The sequence below is a fragment of the Heptranchias perlo genome, chromosome 10 (assembly GCF_035084215.1).
Source record: "Heptranchias perlo isolate sHepPer1 chromosome 10, sHepPer1.hap1, whole genome shotgun sequence".
In the NCBI taxonomy this organism is placed as follows: domain Eukaryota; kingdom Metazoa; phylum Chordata; class Chondrichthyes; order Hexanchiformes; family Hexanchidae; genus Heptranchias; species Heptranchias perlo.
In genome coordinates, this window is record NC_090334.1 from 32,610,547 (window position 1) to 32,634,985 (window position 24,439).

At 40.2% G+C, this 24,439-nt stretch overlaps 1 protein-coding gene across 1 annotated transcript; it reads right to left on the reverse strand.

The window, feature by feature from the left end:
- Positions 1–4,041: 4,041 nt before the first annotated feature.
- LOC137326387 (myb/SANT-like DNA-binding domain-containing protein 2) lies at positions 4,042–24,262 on the reverse strand. Its single transcript, XM_067991419.1, has 2 exons — positions 23,650–24,262; positions 4,042–12,577 (listed from the first exon to the last, which is right to left on the reverse strand). The coding sequence occupies exons 1-2, from the start codon at positions 24,176–24,178 to the stop codon at positions 12,231–12,233; spliced, it is 876 nt and encodes a 291-aa protein (XP_067847520.1). The 5' UTR covers positions 24,179–24,262; the 3' UTR covers positions 4,042–12,230.
- Between the last annotated feature and the right edge of the window lie 177 nt (positions 24,263–24,439).

A 24,439-nucleotide genomic window follows, 5' to 3' on the forward strand; every position in this document is an offset into this window, starting at 1 on the left:
GACAAAGTCAACATGGATTTATGAAAGGGAAATCACGTTTGACAAACCTACTGGAATTTTTTGAGAATGTAACTGGTAGAATAGGTAAGGGAGAATCAGTGGATGTGATTTATTTGGATTTTCAGAAGGCCTTTGATAAAGTCCCACATAAGAGGTTAGTGAGCAAAATTAAATGGGATTGGGGGTAGTATACTGGCATGGATTGAAAATTAGTTAACAGACAGGAAATAGAGAGTAAGAATAAATGGGTCTTTTTCGGGGTGGCAGGCAGTGACTACTGGGGTACCGCAGGGATCAGTGCTTGGGCCCCAGCTATTCACAATATATATCAATGATTTGGATGAGAGAACCAAATGTAATATTTCCAAGTTTGCTGACGACACAAATCTAGGTGAGATCGTGAGTTGTGAGGAGGATGCAAAGAGGCTTCAAGGCGATTTAGACAAGTTGAGTGAGTGGGCAAATACATGGCAGATGCAGTGTAATGTGGATAAATGTGAAGTTATCCACTTCGGAAGGAAAAACAGAAAGGCAGAGTATTATTTAAATGGTGATAGATTGGGGAATGTTGATGTACAAAAGGACCTGGGTGTCCTTGTACACCAGTCACTGAAAGCAAACATGCAGGAGCAGCAAGCAGTTAGGAAGGGAAACGGTATGTTGGCCTTCACTGCAAGAGGATTTGAGTGCAGGAGCAAGGATGTCTTACTGCAGTTATACAGGGCCTTGGTGAGACCTCACCTGGAGTATTGTGTGCAGTTTTGGTCTCTTTACCTAAGAAAGGATATACTTGCTATAGAGGGAGTGCAGCGAAGGTTCACCAGACTGATTCCTGGGATGGCAGGATTGTCCTATGAGGAGAAATTGGGACGACTCGGCCTGTATTCACTCGAGTTTAGAAGAATGAGAGGGGATCTCATTGAAAATTATAAAATTCTGACAGGGCTCGACAGACTGGATGCAGGGAGGATGTTTCCCCTGGCTGGAGGGTCCAGAACGAGCGGTCACAGTCTCAGGATACGGGATAGGACATTTAGGATTGAGTTGAGGAGAAATTTCTTCACTCAGAGGGTGGTGAACCTGTGGAATTCTCTACCACAAAAGGCTGTGGAGGCCAAGTCACTGAATATATTTAAGAAGGAGCTCGATGGATTTCTGGACACAAAAGGCATCAAGGAGTATGGGGAAAGAGCGGGAATATGGTATTGAGATAGAGGATCAGCCATGATCATATTGAATGGCAGAGCAGGCTCGAAGGGCTGAATGGCCTACTCCTGCTCCTATTTTCTATGTTTCTGTGTTACACTGTTCCAATTAAGCTCAATGGAAGCTTGAGGAACAGCACCTTATCTTTCGATTGGGCACTTTATGACCTTACAGACTGAACATTGATTTCAATAACTTCAGATCATAACCACTGCTTCTATTTTTTGGGACAAGTGCTAGTAATGGTTCTTATGTTGCCATTTACAGCTCCTCTCGACCCATCTTTTGTTTCTTTACTTGTCCCATTACCACCCTTCTTGTCTTGCACCATCATCCCTTTTGTGATTTAATCACTCCTGCCCTCCACCCTATCACAGATCTTCCCTTTTGTTATTTCCTTCCCTCCCCTCCTTTCCCTGGCTCTGTACTTGAATAAAAACTGTTAACTCTTTAGCATCTTCCATTTCTGATGAAACATCATCGGCCTGAAACGTTAACTCTGTTTCTTTCTCCATAGATGCTCCATGACTTGCTGAGTATTTCCAGCATTTTCTGTTTTTATTTCGATCATATTATGATCACTGTTAGTTAATAATCTAACAGTAAGGGAACATCTAAGTCTAGCTCATTACTCATTACTAAATCCAGTATGGCCTGCCCTCTTGTTGGTTCTAGAACATATTGCTCCAGAAAACTATCTTGAATGCACTCAAGAAATTCACCACCTTTCTGACTTGAGCTACTCCGCTCTTCCCAATCTATATGAAAATTGAAGTCTCCCATTAAAACAAGTCTGCTTTTACGGCAAGCCTCTCTAATCTCTGAATTTATACACACTGCCACTTCATTGCTGCTATCAGGGTGCCTGTAAACTACTCCCATTGCAGTTTTAAGTCCTCTCTTATTCCTCAATTCTAACCATAGAATCTCCGCTGATTACTTTCCCTGACCTGTATCCTCTCTTACTAAGTCAGGCAGCATCTGTAAAGAAAGGAAGACTGTAAAAGAGTATAAGGATAAAACTAACTACAGGCCAGTCAGTTTAACCTCAGTGGTGGGAAAACTTTTCGAAACAATAATCCGGGACAGAATTAGCAGTCACTTGGATAAGTGTAGATTGATTCGGGAAAGTCAGCACGGATTTTTTTAAATTATTCGTTCATGGGATGTGGGCGTCGCTGGCGAGGCCAGCATTTATTGCCCATCCCTAATTGCCCTTGAGAAGGTGGTGGTGAGCCGCCTTCTTGAACCGCTGCAATCCTTGTGGTGACGGTTCTCCCACAGTGCTGTTAGGTCGGGAGTTCCAGGATTTTGACCCAGCGACGATGAAGGAACGGCGATATATTTCCAAGTCGGGATGGTGTGTGACTTGGAGGGGAACATGCAGGTGGTGTTGTTCCCATGTGCCTGCTGCTCTTGTCCTTCCAGGTGGTAGAAGTCGCGGGATTTGTTAAAGGCAAATCGTGTTTAACTAACAATAGAGTTTTTTGGTGAGGTATCAGAGAGGGTCGATGAGGGCAATGCGGTTGCGGTGGTGTATATTGACTTTCAAAAGGTGTTTGATGAAGTGCCACCTAATAGGCTCGTCATCAAGATTGAAGCCCATGGAATAAAGGGGGCAGTAGCAACACAGATACAAAATTGGCTAAGTAACAGGAAGCAGAGAGCAGTGGTGAACAGTTGTTTTTTGGACTGGAGGGAGGTGTGCAGTGGTGTTCCCCAGGGGTCGGTACTGGGACCACTGCTTTTCTTGCTATACATTAATGACTTGGACTTGTGTGTACAGGGCACAATTTCAAAATTTGCAGAATTCACCAAAACTTGGAAGTGTAGTGAACAGTGAGGATAGTGATAGACTTCAAGAGGATATGGACAGGCTGGGCAGATGAAATTTAACACAGAAAGATGTGAAATGATACATTTCAGTAGGAAGAACAAGGACAAGCAATATAAACTTGAGGGCACAATTCTAAAAGGGGTACAGGAACAGAGAGACCTCGCGGTATCTGTGCATAAATCGTTGGAAGTGGCAGGGCAGGTTGAGAAAGCAGTTAAAAAGGCATACAGGATTCTGGGCTTTATAAATAGAGACAGAGTGCAAAAGTAAGGAAGTCATGATGAACCTTTATAAAACACTAGTTCGACCACAACTAGAGTATTGTGTCCAGTTCTGGGCACCGCACTTTAGGGAAGATATGAAGGCTTTAGAGAGTGTAGGAAAGATATGAAGGCCTTAGAGAGGGTGCAGAAAAGATTCACTAGAACGAGGGACTTCAGTTACGTGGATAGACTGGAGAAGCTGGGTTGTTCTCCTGGGAACAGAGAAGGTTGAGAGATTTGATAGAGGTATGTAAAATCATGAAAGGTCGAGACAGAGTAGATGGAGAGAAACTGTTCCCATTGGCGGAAGGGTCAAGAACCAGAGAATATAGCTTTAAGGCGATTGGCAAAAGAACCAAAGGTGACATGAGGAAAAACTTTTTTTTTAAAACACAGCGAGTGGTTCGGATCTGGAATGCACTGCCCGAGGGGGTGGTGGAGGCAGATTCAATTGCGGCTTTCAAAAGGGAACTGGATAAGTACTTGAAATAAAAACATGTGCAGGGCTATGGGGATAGGGCGTGGGAGTGGGACTTGCTGGATTGCTCTTGCATAGAGCTGGCATGGACTCGATGGGCCGAATGGCCTCCTTCCGTGCTATAACCTGTGATTCTATAAACATTTCATGCATGGCCCTTTGTCAGCACAAAAGGTATGAAGGAGAGCTATGCTTGAAACGTTAACACATGTACACTGAAGAATTGTCTGAGTGAAGGCACAACACAAAACATCAAATTTTTCAGGATTGAAGTAATTTTTTTTATTTCTGAGAAACAAATGCTTTTGTCACACTTTTTACAATATTTTGGGGAAACAATACTGATAATAAAGAACACAATGAGAATAAATCTTAGAACACATGCCAGTTTAAAACACACTGGAGAAAACTAGGATATCATACCAGTGGCAGGTCGGTACTATTATTCTTTCACTAACTTGAAAGATTTGTAACTCATAAGCACCACTGCATCTTCATCCAAGTGGAAGACTCCTGGCAACATTTCTGGTGTGATATTTTTCATTATATGGAGGACTGGTAATATTTCAGTGTTTACACAAACAGAAGTGTCAAAATTGTTCACATTTCCTTCTTCAAAAAAAGGCATAAACAGAAATAAAAAGTATATATTTACAACCATTTTAAAAGCTGCAGTTTTCAATATAGTTAATATCAATATTGAAACCCATTTTGCCAAGATTTTTCATTTGGATTGTTTGAACCTGTATTATAAATCAATAGCGAGTTCCAGCCAATCAGATAACAGGATTAGCAGCATGGGTGCACACATTTCAGAGCAACATTTTGAACAGCTGATTTAACAGCCACACACAGGAGCAAACATTGTTTTATTGTAATTTTAACCCTTTCTAAGAACTATGTGGAAGGACATTGAAGCAGCAATCAGAGAATTACTAACTGAGAGTAAACAATGATTTATATAAGGCTTACATGGTAAGGATCAGTACCAACTTATCCAATTTCTATGAACCGATACTGAAGCTATCACTCTTAAGACAAGGAAGACTGATTCCTCCCAGCATATCAACAATACATGAAAGTCAACAGCTCAGAGTTTACAATACAAACCTCTAATGAGGAAATTTTACTCCTTGGAAAAATACTAAGGAGCTCTTTTATGCTCTAGAGATGTGAATGGAATAAAAAGACACCTGTTATGATTGGAATGAGATACATTTTTAAACTTGTGGTAAATTTTCATACACAAAATGGTGAAACTGAAGGAAGTGCAATGGAGACACTTCGTATTTTGGTTCATCAATAAAAATATTCAGTTACAGCAAACTTGAAATATGTAACACTCTTTACACAGATTTGTTGTGTAAAACGTAACCAAAAAATAATCCCTTTATAATAATGAAAGACCCAATTTGCCACTTCTTTTAGATGGCTAGTTGCTGATCTTGGCTGGGCTGTCCAATACAATACCAAATAATGAGGCCTGAATAAGGAGGAAGGAGTATGCTTCAGCATCAATGGTTAGAGAGCAGCATTATCCAAGGCCACTGAGACATTTGTCACTCATCTGTTTCGGAGCTTGAACCAAGGCACAGCCTGGGTAGGAAGATTCACATTGCCTTTATAGAAATGTTTATGCATTAATTTTTGACTTTTTTTATTGTTGGCACTCTCCACTCTTGAACATTTGTTGGCACTCTCCATTTTAACCCATGTTTAGCCTGACTTGGATGAGCTTAATGTTCAGCATGATCCCAAACTTGATTAATGGCAGTTAGAAATCTCATGAAGGTATCAAGACATGACAGTGTGTTAACCAATCACCTCCTTTGACCTGTCAACAACAATGCACAATTTCCAGGCAACAGCTGAGAAATGAACAAACAGCATGTTTAAGTCACAAAATATTGGAAAAATGAGAGAGTGGCTCAGGAAAATGAGGAATTGTCCCAAACAGTAGCTGAAAGAATAATCAAATATAATAAAACCTTCACCTGCTCAATTCTGCAGAGTTGAGGACAATCAGAAGCTCCTCCTTCAACTACAGAATCAACTACCTTCAATCCCCCAGTAAACAGCAGGCAGAAGCCATGATTAAGTAACAGCGTGTTATCAATGTTTGTTTTTGCTCCCCAGACATTTTGGGGACTTCTTAAATTCATGAATCGGTAAATATAGGGCTATTGGTAAGGTGCGGAAACTTAGAATATTTTGGTGGAGGGAGGAAGGGATAACGGATGGGCAAAAAAAAAGAGCAGGGGTTACAAGTTTGGCAGGACAATCTGTGGAACTACAAGTGCAGCTCATGACACTGATTCAGTAACTATAAGGCACTAGATCTGGAGTATTCAATCAATATATTTTTGTATCACAGCTGCACACGCCAGAACTAGGATATGAAAACAAAACAAAAAATCCTGCACGAAATACCTTACCCCAAAGAACAAAAAGCCATGAGTAGCAAGAACAAAGGATGTTGAAGGTACAATTAGTAAAATGGAAATGTACAAGTTCAAAGGTGATTCATTTAAAACTGTAACACGTTTGGAAAGATTGAATTATCTAAGAATTAACTGTGACCTGAGAAATAGAGAAAGGGATCAGAGTGAAAAGCACAATTTATAAAAGAAACTGTTGATTAGATGAATGCTGTGAAGCCTCTTTACCATCAATTTTATAAATGCTAGGTGCTGTCATCTATAATCAATTATTTTATCTCCATTGCAATCAGTTCATTCATTGACTTTCGGCTCAAAATTGACCAGAAATGTCAAAGCATTTTCTTTCTCACATTTCCAAACATTTGAATCAATTTCAGTACTCAAACTTGAATAGAAACCAATTTTGTGTGCACGCTGCAGCTCAGCTGAGCATAATCTCCAGTCCAACTGCACTCACCCGCTTCTCTGTGGGCCATGCTGCTTTTTTTTTCTATCACGTCTGTTAAATTCTGAATTTCTGTTGTCAAGGGCTCCTGATCAAAAAATGTAAGTAATGGAGAAGATAAATAATAGGAAGGAACAAGAGAACTAGAGGAACTCAAGTGGAGAAAGACAGAGAAACAAAAACAAGGTGAATCTATTTTGTTAGAATTAAGGGACAATAGAGGAACTATTATGCTACTGGGTATATACTATAGGCCACCAAACAGTCAGAAGATAGAGGAGCAAATTTGCAGGCAAATCACAGAAAGATGCAAGAACTATAGAATGGTAATAATGGGGGACTTCAATTATCCCAATATAGACTGGGATAGTAACAGTGTAAAGGACAAAGAGGGGAGGAATTCCTGAAATGTACAGAACAGAACTTTCTTGATCAGTGTGTTTCCAGCCCAACGAGGAAGGAAGCAGTCCTGGATCTATTTCTGGGGAATGAAGTGGGGCAAGTGGAGTGCGTTTCAGTGCAGGAGCATTTGGGGAACAGTGATCCCAATATCATCAGGTTTAGATTAGTTATGAAAAAGGACAAGGATCAAGCGTAAAAATACTTAACTGGAGGTGGGCTAATTTCAGTGAGTTAAAAAGGGATCTTGCCCTGGTGGATTAGAATCAAAAATTGGTGGGCAGAACAGTAATTGAACAATGCGAGATGGTTCGGGTACAGAGTAGACACATTCCCATGATGGGGAAAGGAAGGGCATCCAAAGCTCGAGCTCCCAGAATGACTAAAGATAGAGATTAAAATGAAACAGAAAAAGGAGGCTTGTGACAAATGTACGGTTCATAGTCGAGAATCAAGCTAAATACAGAAAGTAAAGAGATCTAAAAAAGGGACTAAGAGAGGCAAAGAGAGTGTATGAGAATAGATTAGCAGCCAACATAAAAGGGAACCCAAAAATTTTTTATAAACATATAAAAATAGTAAAAGGGTAGTCAAAGGAAGGGTAGGACCGATTAGGGACAAAAAAGATCTTATTGTGGAGGCAGAGGGCATGGCAGAGGTACTAAATGAATACTTAACATTAGCCTTTATTAGGAAAGAGGATGCTGTCAATGTAGTATTGAAGGAGGAGGTAGTAACGATATTGAATAGGATAAAGATAGATGGAGAGGAGGTGCTTAATAGGTTGGCAGTATTCAAAGTCACCTGGTCCAGATGGGATGCATCCTAGGTTACTGAGGGAAGTAAAGGTAGAAATTGCAGAAGCACTGGCCACAATCTTCCAATCCTCCTTTGATGGTGCCAGTGGACTGCAGGATTGCAAATGATATACCCCTGTTCAAAAAAGGGGAGAGGGATAAACTCGGCAATTACAGGCCAGTCAGCCGAACATCGGTGGTGGGGAAACTTTGAGACACAATAATCCAGGACAAAATTAATTGGCACTTGGAAAAGTGGCTAATAAATGAAGTTAGCAGGGATTTGTTAAAGGAAAATCGTATTCTTTGATGAGCTAACGGAAAGGGTTGATGAAGGTGGTGTGGTTGATGTTGTAAATATGGACTTTCAAAAGGCATTTAATAAGGTATCAAATAATAGACTTGTAAGCAAAATTTAATCCCATGGAATTAAAGGGACGGTGGCAGCGTAGATACAAAATTGTTTAAGGGATAGAAAGCAGAGAGTAGTGGTGAACTGTTATTTTTCCAGACTGAAGGGAAGTATATGGTGGTGTTCCCCAGGGGTCGGTATTAGGACTACTGCTCTTTTTGATACATATTAATGATCTGGACTTGGGTATAATTTCAAAGTTTGCAGAGTGACACGAAACTAGGAAATGTAGTAAACAATGTGGAGGATAGTAACAGACTGCAGGAGGACATAGACAGACTGGTGAAATGGGCAGACACATGGCAGATGAAATTTAATGCAGAGAAGTGTGAAGTGATGCATTCTGGTAGGAAGAATGAGGAGAGGCAATGTAAACTAAATGGTACAATTTTAAAGAGAGTGCAGGAGCAGAGTCCCGGGTGTTTATGTACACAAATCTTGAATGTGGCAGGACAAGTTGAGAAGGCTGTTAAAAAGCATATGGGATCCTGGGCTTTATTAATAGAGACAGAATACGAAAGAAAGTTATGCTAAACCTTTATAAAACACTGGTAAGGCCTCAGCTGGAGTATTGTGTTCAATTCTGGGCACCACACTTTAGGAAGGATGTCAAGGCCTTAGGGTGGGTGCAGAAGAGATTTATTAGACTGGTACCAGGGATGAGGGACTTCAGTTATGTGGAGAGACTGGAGAAGCTGGGGTTGTTCGCCTTAGAGCAGAGAAGGTTCAGAGGACATTTGATTGAGGTGTTCAAAATCATGCATGATTTTGACAGAGTAAATAAGGAGAAACTGTTTCCAGTGGCAGATGGGTCGGTAACCAGAGGGCACAAATTTAAGGTGATTGGCAAAAGAACCAGACATGAGGGAACATTTTTTTTTAAACACAGCGAGTTGTTATGATCTGGAATGCACTGCTTCAAAGGGTGGCGGAAGCAGATTTAATAATAACTTTCAAAAGGGAATTGGATAAATTTGCAGGGCTACGGGGAAAGAGCAAGAGAGTGGGACTAATTGGATAGCTCAACCAAAGAGCCGGCACAGGCAGGATCGGCCAAATGGCCTATTTCTGTGCTGTAGCATACTATGATATTATGTTAAATAAAGAAAATGAAACAAGTGCATAGCTTGATAGGGCACCTTCTCTGCAGCACAGGTCATTAGCACACAGAGTACTTTGACAAAGGTTGTCTTTCACAATTGGCTGACAAAGAGATAACCATCTTAGCTGGGTTGTCTGGAAGAAGAGTCAACATGTGCCCATTTCCCAGGAGCCTTTCAACAGTACCAATGGCAGGGACTTGGAATCCTAGTCCTAACATTTTCTGTGCTGCAGGGTGAACCCAGTGAAGACGGGAAAAAACAATCAGACCCAAGGAATATACAAGTAAAGAAATACAAGTCACAGAGAAACGAGGAAATATTTTGCTAATAGCATCTCAGATGTCCTGTCCCTTACATGTTTGGAATTTGAGTAATTGCTCTCCCTAATCCTTTATTTCTCTATTCCCAGAATACCAGCAGAGAATACTATGTCTGTAGCCCTTTTCACTTTACCATGATAAACTCTCATACTGGGAAAAATGTGTTTTATTCTTCCCCGTTATTCCTCCCTCTTGGTTGGACCATAACCTTTTGCATGATCTCTACATTCTTTAAATGGACATAGAGATCACATTGTGAAACCAAATTTCAACATCAAGTTTTTATTTTACTTCAGTAACAATCAATTCTACAGTATAAAAATTGTAAAAATACTTCAAAGTGAAAGAGAAGCTATTCCTCTCCCACCGTGGCAAGAGCAGGTCTATTCAGTTTGTGGGATAGGTCATCCAATTCATTTATTCATAGCTCAAATGAACTGTGCACTCAACCCACTCACTTAAGGGCTTTTTTTTTCAAACCACAACTGAATTACATTTATAATTCAGATATCTGGATCTGTTCTATTTAACCCTTTTCCATCTTAAGTGGACAAAATAGTAGCTGCAAGGTTCCACTAAAAATAGAAATTCCTCAATGGGGAAGGATTAATCTACCATTTATATGGTTAAAGATATTAAACAAAAAGGCTTTTCTTCGGTTTACATTTTCTGTGATTTAACAGAGTGTGTTTGGATAGAAAATATCAATATAGGGAAGGACACAAATTAAGTATACATACTGACGATTATCGTCATGAAATTACAGTAACTAAAAAATGAACAAGCCACACAACTTTGAAATTGAACCTCAGTATTAAAATATGCACTTGTTTTTCCATATAAGTTATTAGTAACTACCAGTATTAAGCATCTTCTAACATTTGTGTTTTCCAAGACATGAAGCATATTTTGGCCACTAGGGGTTGGTAAGCATACACAAACACTGTCGTTCCCACTCTACCCCAATAACCAGTTAACATAATATTTCTCAGTTTAATTGTATTCAGCACCTTAATCTAGTAATATTCATAAAGAGTGAATTAAAAGAAAATACAGTTCATTAACTAGCACCTCTCATTAACAACCCAACGTTAACAGAGTCATTTACAATGATGTCTGTGTGAGAAATCACCATCTAACAAACATATTTAAGGCTTTTAGGTTTCTTGTTAAGAGTGGCTCAATTTGGATAGAACAGCTCAGCTGTAACTCTGTTTTTAACAACAGTTTGAGTCAACTCTCTTATCTTGTCAAGAAACACTTTTGTGTCTGATGCACATTACAAGCACTTATATTTGTTTTTTTTGGGGTAAAAGATTTAAATCTTTCACTACAATTCCCTGGGAGTTATTAACTCCTTTTTATAGCTACATTAGCCCCAGTTAATTTCATAATGGCCAATGCAGAAATACATGCATCTCAAATCAAATGCACATCATTGTTTGTGGCTACTACAGCATCAATTAAAACTAATTATTCAGAATTCTTTACATCATCTAAAAAGTAAGACCGAAGTAAACGGACTCTGTAAAAGTGATATTTAAAAACTTTAAGAATCCTATTTCTTAAAAATAGAAACTAATAGCTGTTGCCCTGTTGGTAACAGAAGGCTGGGTCCTCTGTTAAGGTAATGATGGTTTGTGAGCATTCTGGTCTAAGCAGATGCCCTTCAGCAAGGGGGAAGGTCTTGTCAAGGCCATGTTGAGTCCATTTGCTAAAACTGGAATGCCAACAAATCAGACAGGTTCTTTAATTCACATTTATTTTAAAAAACACACATTCACTCACTCACAATTCATGGTGTCAAGACTCAGTTATGCAAAATAACCATACGCTATATTTCTCAATATGGAACAACTGCCCTATTCAATAGTGTTGTAAGATTTCCATTTATTTGAAGAACTGCTAAGTGCATTGTAGACTAATAGTAACTGCTAAGAAGGAAACAATAGAATGAAAGACTGGTTATGCTGCAGCAAACCACTTCCAATAGTGCTGTGAAATAAATGAAAATAAATGAAGGCAGGGCAGTGGACTTGATGCAAGCTTTTCCTTCATACTGGTGGAAAGATCACACTGGATCATTTGATGTCCGCTGTATTGTCTCTTACCTAAGTTTATATGAAAGAACATTAGTGATTGACTTTATTGTTATCCTATTTTTTTTAAAGTCCAACACAAAGTCATAAAAGGAATTCTTGTACTATCTTTACATTGCTACATTTATTCCCTCCTGACTTCATGTTGGCTTAAAAGTGAACTCAATAATTTTTGCACTAAACCCACCCCCCAGAAATCAGTCTACAAAGAGATGGCTGGTTTACTGTTGAGCTATTGCTCTCAATAGTTTTTCAAACAAAATTGTTTTCCACTCAACATGCAAGCTTACCAATAATTAAAAAATCTTTTGGTTATGAACCTGAATGCATTGTCGCATCAGAAAACATACTGTATATAAAATAAAAATGCGCTACAAAGATACAACTTCATTTTTAAGTGAATAAGTTGAACAGTGAATTTAACCGTGACCTAAAATACTTTCCTTTCAGTTATTTCACTCTCAGCAGCTGAAGACGTGGAAGGAAAGTCAGCCATATTATGGCCCATCATCTGTCCCAGCATGAATAGAACACGGGCTTCATGTTCTCTATCGTTTTGTCTCATCCTTTCCTCCATTTCCATACGGAGTTGCTCAAGACGAGCAAACCGTTCCTCTGATGCCTCCATGTAACGGAGAAATTTTTCATCAGCGGCTTCACTATAGCGGATGAACTTCTCCATCATACCATCCATTATGTCCTCCAGTGAATGTTTCTTCGCCTTCTTCGGTTGAGGTGTAAGTGGCACAGATGAATGTGCACGACGCACACGGGGAGCTAGGGGGGAAAAAAACCAACAAATTTGAAACATACCCCACTGAACCAGAAGGGCTGTGCATATCTGACAGAAAAGGTCTTATTTTGTCCACGAAACATTCAAAAACGAAAACCAGCTGGTCCATCAAGTCTGCCTTATATTGTCAGGGTGTAACTTCTGCACACCATGACCCCCACATCCGCAGCCCCCGCCCCACCACCTTCCACCCACACAATCTCTTGGGAGGCGAGCAAAAAAAAGGCCAATTTAGAAAAAAACTCTGGGAAATTCCTCTTTGACCCTGAAAACCAGTCAAGTTCTAGGAAACCAAGGTGGCTGGGAGACACATCCCCCAATACCCATCTACCTTCTATATGTAGTTCTGTTGAAATGGACTATTGAGCCAATTTAATGCTGCATGTCAAATAAAAAAAACCTGGCAGTGTATCCTTTGCCGGTTTATAAATCAATGACATGCTATTTAAATAATTTACTGCCAATTTTAAAAGAAAGCTTTTAGATAACTGCCGTTGAACAGGACTTTAGCTCCATTCCAAAATACAGACTTCAACCTTCCAATGATCAGTGTTTAAACATATATTACCAGACCTTTCAAAGGAAAATTTGTGATGATGCACTACATACTGCTGCGCAAACCGTTGGCTGTAGTAAACAGTCAACAGGCTTAAAGATAATTGGATTTCACTGATAAGGTTATGCCCTGAGTCACCAGGATCTGTTCGGTATTTTCCCCTCAATATTTTGATAGAAGATTGATGCTCTCCCTTTTTGTACCCTTGTTTTCTACCAGTTTTAAGGGGTATATTTCACTAAAAAGTTACAAAAATGGTACACATGGGTGCTCTTTAGACTCATGCACCCATTTAAAAGTTTAATTTTGCCTACCAATAAATAACTAACCACAGTACTCATGGTTATTACCAGAGAAGCAGGGTCTGCTTGGGAGGAGCATCAACAATCATACCTAAAATACAATGGTCTGCCAGCAGATACACATTTAAACTTATAAACCCTAAAATTGCTTGCTATACAGCTGAAAGATGAACAATTGTTTAAAGATTAACTTTCATGAACATTTTTAGTGCTTCTTAAAACTCATTCATATTGGCTAAAGTTTGACTACTTAAACATGATTGTCTTCCCCCCCTCCTTTTTACACTTGGGAATATGTGTTTGCACTGATTTTACTGATGCCAAGAAGGTATCCACCATTCAGGTCTCCACAGGTCCAAGTTTCTAATCGCATAAGTATGCTACAGTAAAAGGGCACCAACGGGAATGTTAACGATCCGATCAGCAAACTGAAACCATTAATCAAATGCCAGTTGTGGTTATGAAAAGTAATGCTTGAAAAGCTAATTCTGAGAGGGGGGCAGATTAATGAAGTTTTATAATGGCATAAGAAGTATCTTTACTCACCAAATTTTGAAATCATGTTAAGAGATTTAAATAACAGAAATCCAAATTTCTTTCAACGTGGCTACAGAGTTAAAATACTTCAAAATGCATCACTGTCAATTTCCAACAAGGTAATATTAAAACAAATGAAACACCACCTCCGAAATGAAAGATTCTAATCTCAAAGTTTGTTCTCACAATAGCAGATTTATCATGTTCATAGAATCATAGAAAATTTACGGCACAGAAGGAGGCCAATCGGCCCATAGTGTCCTGCTGGCCGAAAATGAACCTAGTCCCACTTTCCAACACTTGGTCCATAGCCTTGTAGGTCACGGTGCTTCAGGTGCATATCCAAGTACTTTTTAAAATGAGTTGAGGGTTTCTGCCTCTACCACCCTTTCAGGCAGTGAGTTCCAGACCCCCACCACCCTCTGGGTGAAAACATTTTTCCTTAGCTCCCCTCTAATCCTTCTACCAATCACTTTAAATCTATGCCCCCTGGTTATTGACTTCTCTGCTAAGGGAAATAGGTCCTTCCTATCCACTCTACCTGGGCCCCTCATAATTAAAGCAGATAGGAAGGTTATTCTGTTCTTTATTCTTATAGAATGACATTACCAGTGGTTTTCTGGGCAGCTGTTTCCCATGCTGCTGACAATAGTTTTCATGCAAGGCTTGGACTGTTACATAAAATTAAACAACAAAGAGATTGTTATTAAAATGTACAGGTCTGATTCAATGCATGTTTTATTCCATATCCACTGATAACAGTACCCTAAAACTCGATTCAAGTACATGTTTGGTCAGTTCTTGTAGAATAAATCTGTAGGGTCCTCACAAAGATCCTGAATTTGCCAACACAGGTCTGGCACATCCAGTGCCCACACCACCAAGCAGCAAGAAAACAGTACTTCACCACTACATGTAGAAATTCCCATATGGATAAGGATTTTGTTTTCTACCACCAGTCTTTTTGGAAAGGGGAAATAAAAAGCTGCTCTCACAACATTAAATACAGTTCAGTATAACCTTTGGGGCAAGCCTGTCCGTAATCTAAGAGAACAGACAGTTTTTAAAACAGTATCTTCTTGCCCTCTCAGTGTCAGACTATCACAAAATGGGACCATACATGGACTTCATTTTGTGGCTCCTGAGGCTTCTTCATTTTCCTTAGCACTTGTGTAGATACAAGCTCTGCTCTGAGGTACAACATGATATATGGGTCAATGAATAATTAATAAGTTGAACTGCAAATAGCTCAGATTTTAGCCTGATTATATTCAGATGAATCACTCATTTACAATCTCTCCAAAACTAAATGAGTCTCAACGTATTTTTTGCAGAAGCCTGTCATCTAAAAGGGTAAATTTAATGCAATTTTACTTGCACATTCATACTTGGATTTCCTCCACCTCTTCCATTTTCATCCCCAGATATGCACTGTCTGCAGTCAACAGGACAGGCATAAAAGCAACACACTCTAATAATAAACCACCATGCACCCAGAGACAAAATGCATTTAATCTTTTACTCACTGACCAAGTGAGATAATCACTACTGAATTTTACAGATCAGTATGAAAAAAAAATTGACGAGAAATATATCACAAATATCAAGTTCCAGGGACAAACAAAATACTAACAAGTTGATCTTGGAGATTGGAAACACTGTTTGCAGCACGATTTTAACTCTAATGTGTGACCAGTTTTTACAAACTAAATGAGAAGTGCAAAGGCATAGAAGTTCAGGGCTGTTTTAACTTTCACAGCCACTGGCGGTACTATGTCCATGGATGAGTTTGGCTGAAGGTTACTTTGCAGCACGTGACACAACCCATTCACAGGCTCCTTATCAATCACAATCTGTGCAAGCATTGCTCTTCTGATAGTTATAGGTCTGTCTTGGTCTGTAAATGTAAGTGTGAGGGTACCAATGGTTGGACACAGTGTGCCTTTGTTGCTGCCTGACCTACTTTACATCCCTGCTGGTCCTCCTCATCCTTCGTCAAAATGCAGATTTAAGGGAATTCTCATGGGAAACCCACTTCACTATTACAGCAGTTGGGACAAAATGGCTACAACATAATTGCCACAAAGGCACCTGGAACACCTAAGTGACAGCAGCAAAAAAAAACTCCCAGAAAAACAGTTGAGAAGTCAGCTGAAAATTGTGCAGAGAATCTTTTTACAGGACTCTTTAAATTAACTACTGTAAACAGCCCAGTTCCCAGCAACACTGGACACTTATTTTATATGGGAGGGCAGATGAATCAGTATTAGGCACAAATGAACCTAAGGAAATTGCGTGAACATCTAATTCAGTCATCAGGACAGTATTAACATATTGAAATGAAATTCTCAACTATTTCAGATGGGAGCTTCCTGTGCCCATCAAATCCCCTACCAGAAATGTGCATGATGAACTAAACTGACAGAGATCTGGTGTTATGCATCTCTGTCCCTTTTCCAAATTGCTCATGACCACTTGTTTGGTTCATATGTGAACCTTCACTGGATGCATCTGGCACGTCATTGGTTCACTTACTTACTAACCCTTTATTAAAAGCATATATCGCATACGCACCCATTTGCCAAAAATAAAACAAAAATTCAAAAATTCTCACCCCTGCAGTAACAGATCCAAATCTGAACAAATAAATTAAGTGTATTCCTTGTCCAAAACAAAAATAGGCCTGGCATGCCTCCACATCGACTCTGCATCACAAATCGCTTCCCTTCTCTCTCTTACTACTCTTGGGCTAAGTATCACCTATCCCTGGGGATTTGTTTGTTTAGATCTCTCTTAGCCTATCTAGGATTTCCATCACATTTATATTGAAGTCATGAATTCTACTCAGGGAACTACTTCTCGGGAAGGGCATGTTTCTTATGTCCTCCCTTGTAATCACTTGGAGGAAGTAATCATTCAGAACACACAATGATTACTTATTCTACATGATGAAAAATAAAGTTTTCTTAGATTGCAATATAAATATTGATATTCAATCAAAGATGTTGAACCCTAGGATTAAAAACCTCCTCTCTTCCTTCCCTGTTGCAACAATCCAGATTTTACCTGCTTTCTTCAACGGAATGTTACTGTAAAATAAATGAAGAATTCAATAAATTACATATTGGATTATTTATTGATTTTTTTTCTTGCTAGCTGTAGTGTACAGGGGTAATACTTGTTACTGTTACCTGCTTCTTTCTGCAAGCTACATGAGTTTACTCTACAGTCTGGGATGCAAATGGGTTACTTCAGATGCATTATTCCTTCTAAGTATTTATTAACACTTTTCTGCTTAGATATCAATCTACTGAATTTCGTCACCATGACATTTTGGCACAAATAGACAGGCTTTGTGTAAACACACATCCTCCGCACTGACAACCTGTGAACAGCTGTTAATGTAGTTACGAGAGATACTTTCGCCTGATGTCCTTTGTTTCAGTACATCTTCAAAAAAATTTTGTGTGATATAATTAATGCTGACTTTATGCCAGCCAGCAGTAAGTCTGAAGCCGGCAGAGACACTAAGCTAAATCAGGAGCTCTATGGTTACATTTCACCATGTAAGAAGTGTGTTTCAAAAATTCATTTTATTTTGACCAAGAGTGCAAGAGAAGTGTCTCAGTTGTTTTGTCATCAAGAACATCAGTAAAGTTTGTAATTATTGCAAATATACTGTTTGTACTGAATACTGCTCATTTACCTCTAACGTTAAATAAATTTGTCTATTGGTTAAGCCTTAGTCTGATGGAGTCTACATTCATTGTCTGCCAGTAAGTAGGAGTGCAGGGACAAGGTTCTCTGTTTGACCCTGGGTCTCGCTATATTTACCTAATGTCACACTTTAGGATTTTTTAATCATTTTTTTTCCTCACAGAAAAGGGTTGTGCTTGCACAATTAAAAGAAAAACTACATTTTGTAGCATTCTTCTGCAGAGCCCTGTGTGTCAATCATTTTTTTCATCAAATACTGGTACAGGCATGTTGTGGAGGAGGGATGGGGGATGATTTGATGTCACTCCAGGGATCCCCTTGCCACACACTAACTTCACAATACTGTTTCTCTAATCAGAAGAGTTCAATAACATTAATATGGAGCAGACATCTCCAAGATGACCCTCTTTCTCAGGCAGACTTCACCTCAGTACAGCTGCTCCAATCTTTACTGCAGCAGATGATGGCACAAAAAGTTTCAAAATAAGGCTTATTTAAAGAACGGTAATCTGTAGATAAAAGGACTTACCACATGAATTACTTCACCTTCTCTAAAGTACAAAGAACTTTAATTCGTAGTTTATACCTGCCAGTACAAGTCTGCCTCAAGCATAAATTCTTGGCCTGGCCCACTTTTATACCCATTGACAGCGTGTCAAACAATAGGAGTAATTGTACAAAAACTATAGGCTTCAAGCAACTTGTGCTTAACACATAGAATACTACTCCAACATTACTAACTAGCAGTTCAATTTTATTTCCTTCTCACACAATATAACATAGGTTTCAAACTGAATACTTTCAACCAGCTTTTTAAAGTGTTAGTTCAGAGATAATGTAGCACCTTGTTATGAACAATTTGGGCCAAAATGTTTGCTGCAGGGTGACAAAGATGAGAATCCTGGAGTTACACATCTTTTAAAAAAATCATACCATTAACAAAAATACAGAACTTCTCTTCACAAGATAGTCACAGATAAGAAAGGCCATTGAGCCCAACTTAATTTATCCATCCAGAGAGACCATAAAATGACCCATATTGCAACATCCTATTGTTTCTTCAATGATTACAGGTTTTTTGCCTCCATTGCTCTATCAGGAATCCTGTTCCATATGTTGAGAACACTGAACAAGAATTTCCTGATCGCTTTCTTAAAATGACCTTTTACACTTTAAACACTGGTTCTACTCCCACAGTTCAATTTTAAGTAATATTGTATATTTACCCTTTCCATTACTATCTTATTTACCTCGAACATCACATTTCAGCTGCCTCCTTAATAGGCTGAAAAAACCAAGTTTCAATCATCATTTCTGATACCTCAGACCTCTGACAATAGGAATAAGCCTCATGGCATTTCTCCACACTGCCTCAAGTGTTTGAATAAAAACATAAGAAATAGGAGCAGGAGTAGGTCATACGGCCCCTCGAGCCTGCTCTACCATGCAATAAGATCATGGCTGATCTTTGACCTCAACTCCACTTTCCTGCCCGATCCCCATATCCTTTGATTCCCCCAGAGTCCAAAAATCTATCTTTCTCAGCCTTGAACATATTCAACAAGTCAGCATCCACAGCCCTCTGGGAAAGAGAATTCCAAAGATTCACAACCCTCTGAGTGAAGAATGTCTCCATTGTCTCTTGGTGACCAGAACTAGACACATTATTCAAGGTGCTGTCAGACCAGAACTTCCTCTGATTTGTATTCCACTACTTTGGCAATGTAGTTCACCATTCTATTAGTTTACCTAATTGATACACTGCCTTGGTTGCACATGTTTAGTGTTGAGTCTATTATAACTCCTAGGTCGCTCTCATTTTCATCCGTAGCTTTTTCAACACCATTTGTGGAGTATGTAGGGGTCATCTATTTTTCCTTCTGATGTGCAGCACTTGACTTTTGTCTGCATTAAATTTCATCTGCCATTGTTTTGCTCACCTACCTATTTGATCCAACCAATTCTGTAATTTCTGAGCTGTCTCTTCTGCTTCCACTGCCCCTCCTAGTTTAGTATCATCTGCAAACTCGACTACTTAACATGAAGTTTCTGAAACCAGGTAATTTATGTAAATTAGAAGCAGCAGTGATCCCAACGCTGGGTCCTGCCCAACTCAATACTTCCCGTTTCCTACCCATTCCCAAACTTAACAAGAATCCTCAATTTTGATTTTAAATAATAGCGTTTTCTGTGTAACTTCATCAAAAGGGCACTATTCAAAGAATAGCAGGGAATTTCTCCTGGTCAACATTTATCCCTCAAGCACCATCATCTCATCATTTATCTCATTGCTGTTTGTAGGACCTTGTTGTGCACAAGTTGACTGCCGAGATTCCCTACAATCAATGGCACGTGAAGCACTTTGGGATGTCCTATGGTCATGAAATGGACTATATAAATGTAAGTTCTTGATTATTTACACAGCTTTTCAATTAAGAAATAAAACCAAATAAAACCATTACCTTAAAGAATCCAGTATGACGTGTGCATTTTTACTCATACTGTCATTTCTAAAAACACCCGCTACATATCAGCTTCAGGATATTGTAGGGCAAAGAGTGAAGCTGTGGTCTATCTGAAATGTTGAAGTCTGGCTGAACGGCCTGATATGAAAATATTAAAACTATCTCAAAGCAAAATGATCATGATCCGCAGGATCCTAACCATTTTTAATAGCTGTTTTGAATTAGCGTTGTTCACTTTTCCAGTATACATTTAAAAAAGAAAATGGAAACAAATGCAATGACTAATAGTTTATTATCTCACAACTGTTTTATTAAAGGCTTTCATGCACAGTGATAATAGCTATTGTATGCATTTACATGTCTTCACTCTTGTAGCAATCACACTGCATGTGTTGTTGAAGGCAGTGCAGAGAGCAAGAGGTTAGATGCCTCATGGAGTCTGCAATGTATACAGGAAATAAAATTAGAGACTGGATAGGGCACCAGGGTCCAGAATAAATGAGGTATTAGTGTCAAACCATGCAGACTTGTGAAACTTGGCTCTTCTGACCTTTGCCAGTTCATCGATGCGCTTGCAAAATTTTGCTTTCCTGTTTGCAGGAAGTTGAAGTATGAAAAAAATCAGATTGCTTCAGCCATATTGATAAGAGTATTCCCACTTTTCCAGACTGTAAAGACAGCATTAGATATGGATAATATGCTGAAAGCCCACAAGCCCAAAAAGAAAACTCCAATGTTCTTTGGAACATTGCCTTTTAAACAACAACAGCAACAACAACTTGCATTTATATAGCACCTTTAACGTAGTGTACTGTGTACAGTTTTGGTCTCCTTATCTAAGGAAGGATGTACTCGCCTTGGAGGTGGTGCAACGAAGGTTCAATAGATTGATTCCTGGGATGAGAGGGCTATCCTATGAGGAGATAGAGCCTATATTTTCTGGTGTTTAGTAAAATGAGAGGTGATCTCATTGAAACATATATGTTTCTGAGGGGGCTTGTCAGGATAGATGCTGAGAGGTTGTTTCCAATGGCTGGAGAGCCTAGAACTAGGAGGCATACTCTCAGGATAAGGGTTCGGCCATTTAAGACTGAGATGAGGAAGAATTTCTTCACACGAAGGGTTGTGAATCTTTGGAATTCTCTACCCCAAAGGGCTGTGGATACTGAGTCATTAAATATGTTAAAGGCTGAGGTAGATAGATATTTGGACTCTCGGGGAATCAAGGGATATGGGGATCGGGCAGGAAAGTGGAGTTGAGGTTTTAGATCAGCCATGGTCTTATTGAATGGTGAAGCAGGCTCAAGGGGCCGTATGTTCTACTCCTGTTCCTATTTCTTATGTAGTAAAACGTGCCAAGGCGCTTCACAGGCGTGTTATTAAATAAGATTTGACACCGAGCCACATAAGGAGACATTAGGACGGGTGACCAAAACATTGGTCGAAGAGGTAGGTTTTAAGGAGCGTCTTAAAAGAGAAGTGGAGAAGCAGAGAGGTTGAGGGAGGGAATTCCAGAGCTTAGGCCCTAAACAGCTGACACATGGCTGCCAATGGTGGAGCGATTAAAATCAGGGATGCACAAGAGGCAAGAATTGGAGGAACACAGAGATCTTGGAGGGTTGTACAGCTGGTGGAGGTTAGAGATAAGGATGGGCGAGGCCAATGGAGGAATCTGAAAGCAAGGATGAGAATTTTAAAATCGAGGTGTTCCCGGACCGGGAACCAATGTAGGTCAGCGAGCACAGGGGTAATGGGAGAACGAAACTGGGTGCGAGTTAGGATACGGGCAGTAGAGTTTTGGAACATTAGAAGACATTAAAGTTGATATAAAATTTGGATTTTCAAAAGGCATTTGATAAGGTGCCACACAAGAGATTGTTACACAACATTAGGGCTCATGGGATTGGGGGTAATATATTAGCATGGATTGAGGATTAGTTAACAGACAGGAAACAGAGAGTAGGAATAACTGGGTCATTTTCGGGTTGGCAGGTGGTAACTAGTGGGGTGCCTCAAGGATCAGTGCTTGAGCCTCAACTGTTTACTATATATCAATGATTTAGATGAGGGGACCGTGTGTAATGTATCCAAATTTGCTGACTATACAAAGCTAGGTGGAGAAGGAAGGTGTGAGGAGGAAGCAAAGAGGCTGCAAAGGGATATAATCAGGTTAAGTGAGTGGGCGATATGGAGTATAATGTGGGGAAATGTGAAATTATCCACTTTGGTAGGAAGAATAGAAAAGCAGAATATTTTTTTAAAATGTTGGTAGTCAGAGGGATTTGGGTGTCCTTGTACACGAAACACAAAGTTAACATGCAGATACAGCAAGCAATTAGGAAGGCAAATGATATGTTAGCCTTTATTGAAAGGGAGTTGGAGTATAAGAGTTCGGAGGTCTTACTGCAATTATATAAGGCTCCGGCGAGACCACATCTGGAATACTGTGTACAGTTTTGGTCTCCTTACCTCAGGAAGGATATACTTGCCTTGGAGGGGGTGCAATGAAGGTTCACTAGATTGATTCCTGGGATGAGAGGGTTGACCTATGAGAAGAGATTGAGTCGAATGGGCCTATACCCTCTGGAGTTTAGAAGAATGAGAGGTGATCTCATTGAAACATAAGATTCTGAGAGGATGTTTCCCCTGGCTGGCGAGTCTAGAACTAGGAGTCATAGTCTCAAGATAAGGGGTCAGCCATTTTGGAGGTGGATGAGGAAAAATTTCTTCAATCAGAGGGCTGTGAATCTTTGGAATTCTCTATCCCGGAGGGCTGTGGATGCTCAGTCTTTGAGTATATTCAAGACTGAGATCGATATATTTTAAGACACTGAGGGAATCAAGGTATATTGGGATAGGGCGGGAAAGTGGAGTTGAGGAAGATGATCAGACATGATTTTATTGAATGGTGGAGTAGCCTCGAGGGGCTGTATGGCCTACTCCTGCAGCAGTCAAACACGGATGCAAACAAACAACGTGTTAGTTATTCGTTAAAAGATATGCAGAATAGACCATTGAACCCCAAAAACTTGTCTGGGCGAAGAATCACAGGTGAACACTATAACTAAGCGATAATGCCGGATTTGAAAGTTTCACTCTTCGAGCCGAGAATGTGTAACTACTAAATGGTTATGAACGTAAAAGTTGTGACGTTCGGAGATGCAGAGACATAACGGGGATAGGAATAACTGTACAAATCGAAATCCTGTGCAGTTGTAAACAAATAGTTTATATATAATACGTGTTGGGAGGTATACAGATTATCGCAACTTCCGTGATAGTTGGAGCATTGTTTACACTTGCCCGGGTCGAATTTTCCAGCCTAATACAGCCTGGCACTTTACCATCTCAACGTTACCGGACAGTTGCATGATCAGGACATACCCGGGAATTCTCATTTACTTTATGAAAGACAATTATGTACGTTTTGAACCAACGTTAAGTACTTTTTGAAAGGAAAAATAAAAAAAAATACTTACTACAGAAAGCACTGGTCGAGGGTTGCGGTTCAAACTGCCGGCTGCTGGTCTCGCCTGTGGAAAGATCGGGCTCCTCCGAAGAACAATGGCCATTCCGGCATTCAACCCTTTGACTGACATCGGAGCGCGGACTGTTTTGCTCCTCTTTGATATCCTGCGACTCGCTGGGCGTCGCGATTGCGTCCATGACTACGGGCCGCTCACTGGCGACCCGGGAGCCGAGCACCGCATCGAGCTGCTCGTAGAAGCGGCAGATCTTCCTGCCGCTCGCACTGCAGCCCCTCTTGATGCTGTCCTTGGCCAGCGTGTATTTCCTCTTCAGCCCCTTGATGCGGATGCGGCACTGCTCCGGGGTGCGGATGTAACCCTGGTCCAGCAGCTGCGAGGAGATGAACTTAAAAACGTGGCTGTTCCTCAGTTGCTCGTCGAGCGCCGTCTGCACATTCTCCTCGCTCCAGACCGCGATCAGCGCCAGGGTCTCGGCATCGGACCACAGGGCACCGCGCTCAGACCTCACTTCTGACATCATTGGAAACCGATACCCCCGGCACCCAGCGACCCGAGAGAACAAAAAAAAAATCACCCCGCTACTCTTACTAGCAGCTCCAGGGCGGGCCCGGCACGGCGCGGTGCGGCGGGCCCCGATCAAACAGGGAAAGAAATAAAAAACAAAACAAACCCCCCCCCCTCCTCCGCCCTCCTCCTCCCAGGATTTAAACAAACGGCTCACATGAAAGGCCCCTTCAAATTTGCCCCCTCTGAGAACCATGGGTAGACGCTAATGGAGTGA

Coding starts and splice junctions, on each gene's coding strand:
- LOC137326387 (XM_067991419.1), bottom strand. CDS start 24,178: ATGATGTCAGAAGTGAGGTCTGAGCGCGGTGCCCTGTGGTCCGATGCC. Junction 12,578..23,649: donor CTCGACCAGTGCTTTCTGTA/GTAAGTATTTTT, acceptor TTTCCCCCCTAG/CTCCCCGTGTGCGTCGTGCA.